Raw genomic sequence first — 1,701 nt, 5'->3', positions numbered from 1 at the left:
ATAGACTATAGTGCAAAAAACACACAAGGCTCTTAAGTTTCTTACCCAATGATTTGTGAAATTTCTGGTGAGCACTGCTGGAGCAAAAGATCTTGCAGGGTTCATACTGGCCCCAGTGTAATACAACTAAAGAAATAAACAGAGTCCACATGTGAGAAAACAAAAAAACGGTCTAAATTGCTTTTACCTAACTTAGAAATATAGCTAAAGGTGATAAAAATAAACAAAAGGAAAATCACCATCATATTTTAAAACATTCTATAACCAAAGATTATCTTTTTTTCATGCTTATTCAATGGACAACTCAGTTATGTCTAACTATATTAGTTCAGCTCAATATGAAGTATACCACACCTTATAAACAAGAAAACTTTTAGGACAAAAGCTTAGTATGGCTAGAACAGCTCTGTATTCTTTCTAAGCCGGGCAGATTTGTTCCAGTTTTCCAGGTTTGTTTTCCTTAAGGATATAGAACCTCTGTTCCAGTTTTTCACTGATCATTTCACCATTTTTTATAGCTTTTCAATACTGTAGAAATTGTATTTCTCACAAATGGCTAAGTAGAAAATTGCACTCAAATATAAATGCACCATTTCTTTATACAAAGGTTCTATAACCTCTCTTTAGAGCTTAATATCCTAAAATAAACATTCAGCTGCATAAAAGCATTATTGCTTTATGTAAAATAGCTATGTGACTATTATTTTCATATGAAATCCTCTACTTGGCATAAATAGTGTTGTAGAATAATGTATATTTGCTAAATTAATGTCTACATGGACACTTAAAATAATATAATAGGTGTATTCATGTGATATATTTGTTATAGTGATCTTGACAGTAAACTTTTAATTAAAAATGTGGATATTTGCTGTCCTAACGGAAATATCAAGTAAGGTGAACTGTGACACATCCCAAAAATTCTGCATGTCAGCTGCTACTTGTAGATACTGCTTCGGTTTTCAGTTACAGGTACTTCTTTTTTTGTTCTTGGGTTTATTATAATCTTTTTCAAAAGTATATATATTCATCCAGGGACAGGGATGATGTCTTATGACAATCCATTTATACTTTCTTACCCCAAAGAGGTGTCCCAAAGTGAGAGAGAATCCAATTGCCAAGGATACGGAGCCCAAGCGCCCATTCCTCCTTTCATCATAGGTGGCAAAGATACAAAGCACAAACTGGAGGGTAAGGAAAATTTCCACTGTTGTTGCCTGGCCGAGGCTCACACCAGGATGGAGCTGTAAAAAAAAGCAGTAAGACCAGAAACTGTATAAGAATCATCTGCCTTTGCATAATAAGAACAACTTTTGTAACAGTTAGGTAATATACTTTTTTAACAAGATGTGCTTTCACAGTTATGGCTATGCTGTTTAATAATATTAATATTGAATGGCTTATAGCATAAAATACTCTTAGGTGGAAAAAAAAGTTATACAATGACTTAAATAAATGCCCTCATTATGCAGAAAAAATGCATCTATGTAATTTTACTGCAATACTATAAAATATTATACATTTGTTTAATTAACATTTAATGATGTACTAAAGCTTATTTCCTCACAGTGTTATGTCAAAACCTAATGACTTTTGTATTTGCTTATCCACAGGCATTAGAAACAACTAACTATATATCAAAAACAGATGTAGAGACATTTAAAAGGAGCAGATCTATTAAAGAGAAGAATATAGCTTTTG

General features: G+C 32.3%; 1 protein-coding gene across 1 annotated transcript in view; it reads right to left on the bottom strand.

Annotated features, from left to right (window-relative positions):
- The window catches only part of LOC140328609 (lens fiber major intrinsic protein), an 8,387-nt gene that overhangs the window by 4,959 nt on the left and 1,727 nt on the right, over positions 1–1,701 (bottom strand). The window contains exons 2-3 of the mRNA XM_072408359.1: positions 1,080–1,244; positions 46–126 (exon numbers count right to left, since the gene is read on the bottom strand). Of these exons, the coding sequence (XP_072264460.1) occupies positions 46–126; positions 1,080–1,244 (246 nt within the window). The remainder of the gene's footprint in view (positions 1–45; positions 127–1,079; positions 1,245–1,701) is intronic.

Source organism: Pyxicephalus adspersus, chromosome 1 (assembly GCF_032062135.1).
Source record: "Pyxicephalus adspersus chromosome 1, UCB_Pads_2.0, whole genome shotgun sequence".
In the NCBI taxonomy this organism is placed as follows: Eukaryota; Metazoa; Chordata; class Amphibia; order Anura; family Pyxicephalidae; genus Pyxicephalus; species Pyxicephalus adspersus.
Note: the sequence above shows the minus strand (reverse complement) of the source record. Positions and strands in the feature narration are given on the sequence as shown.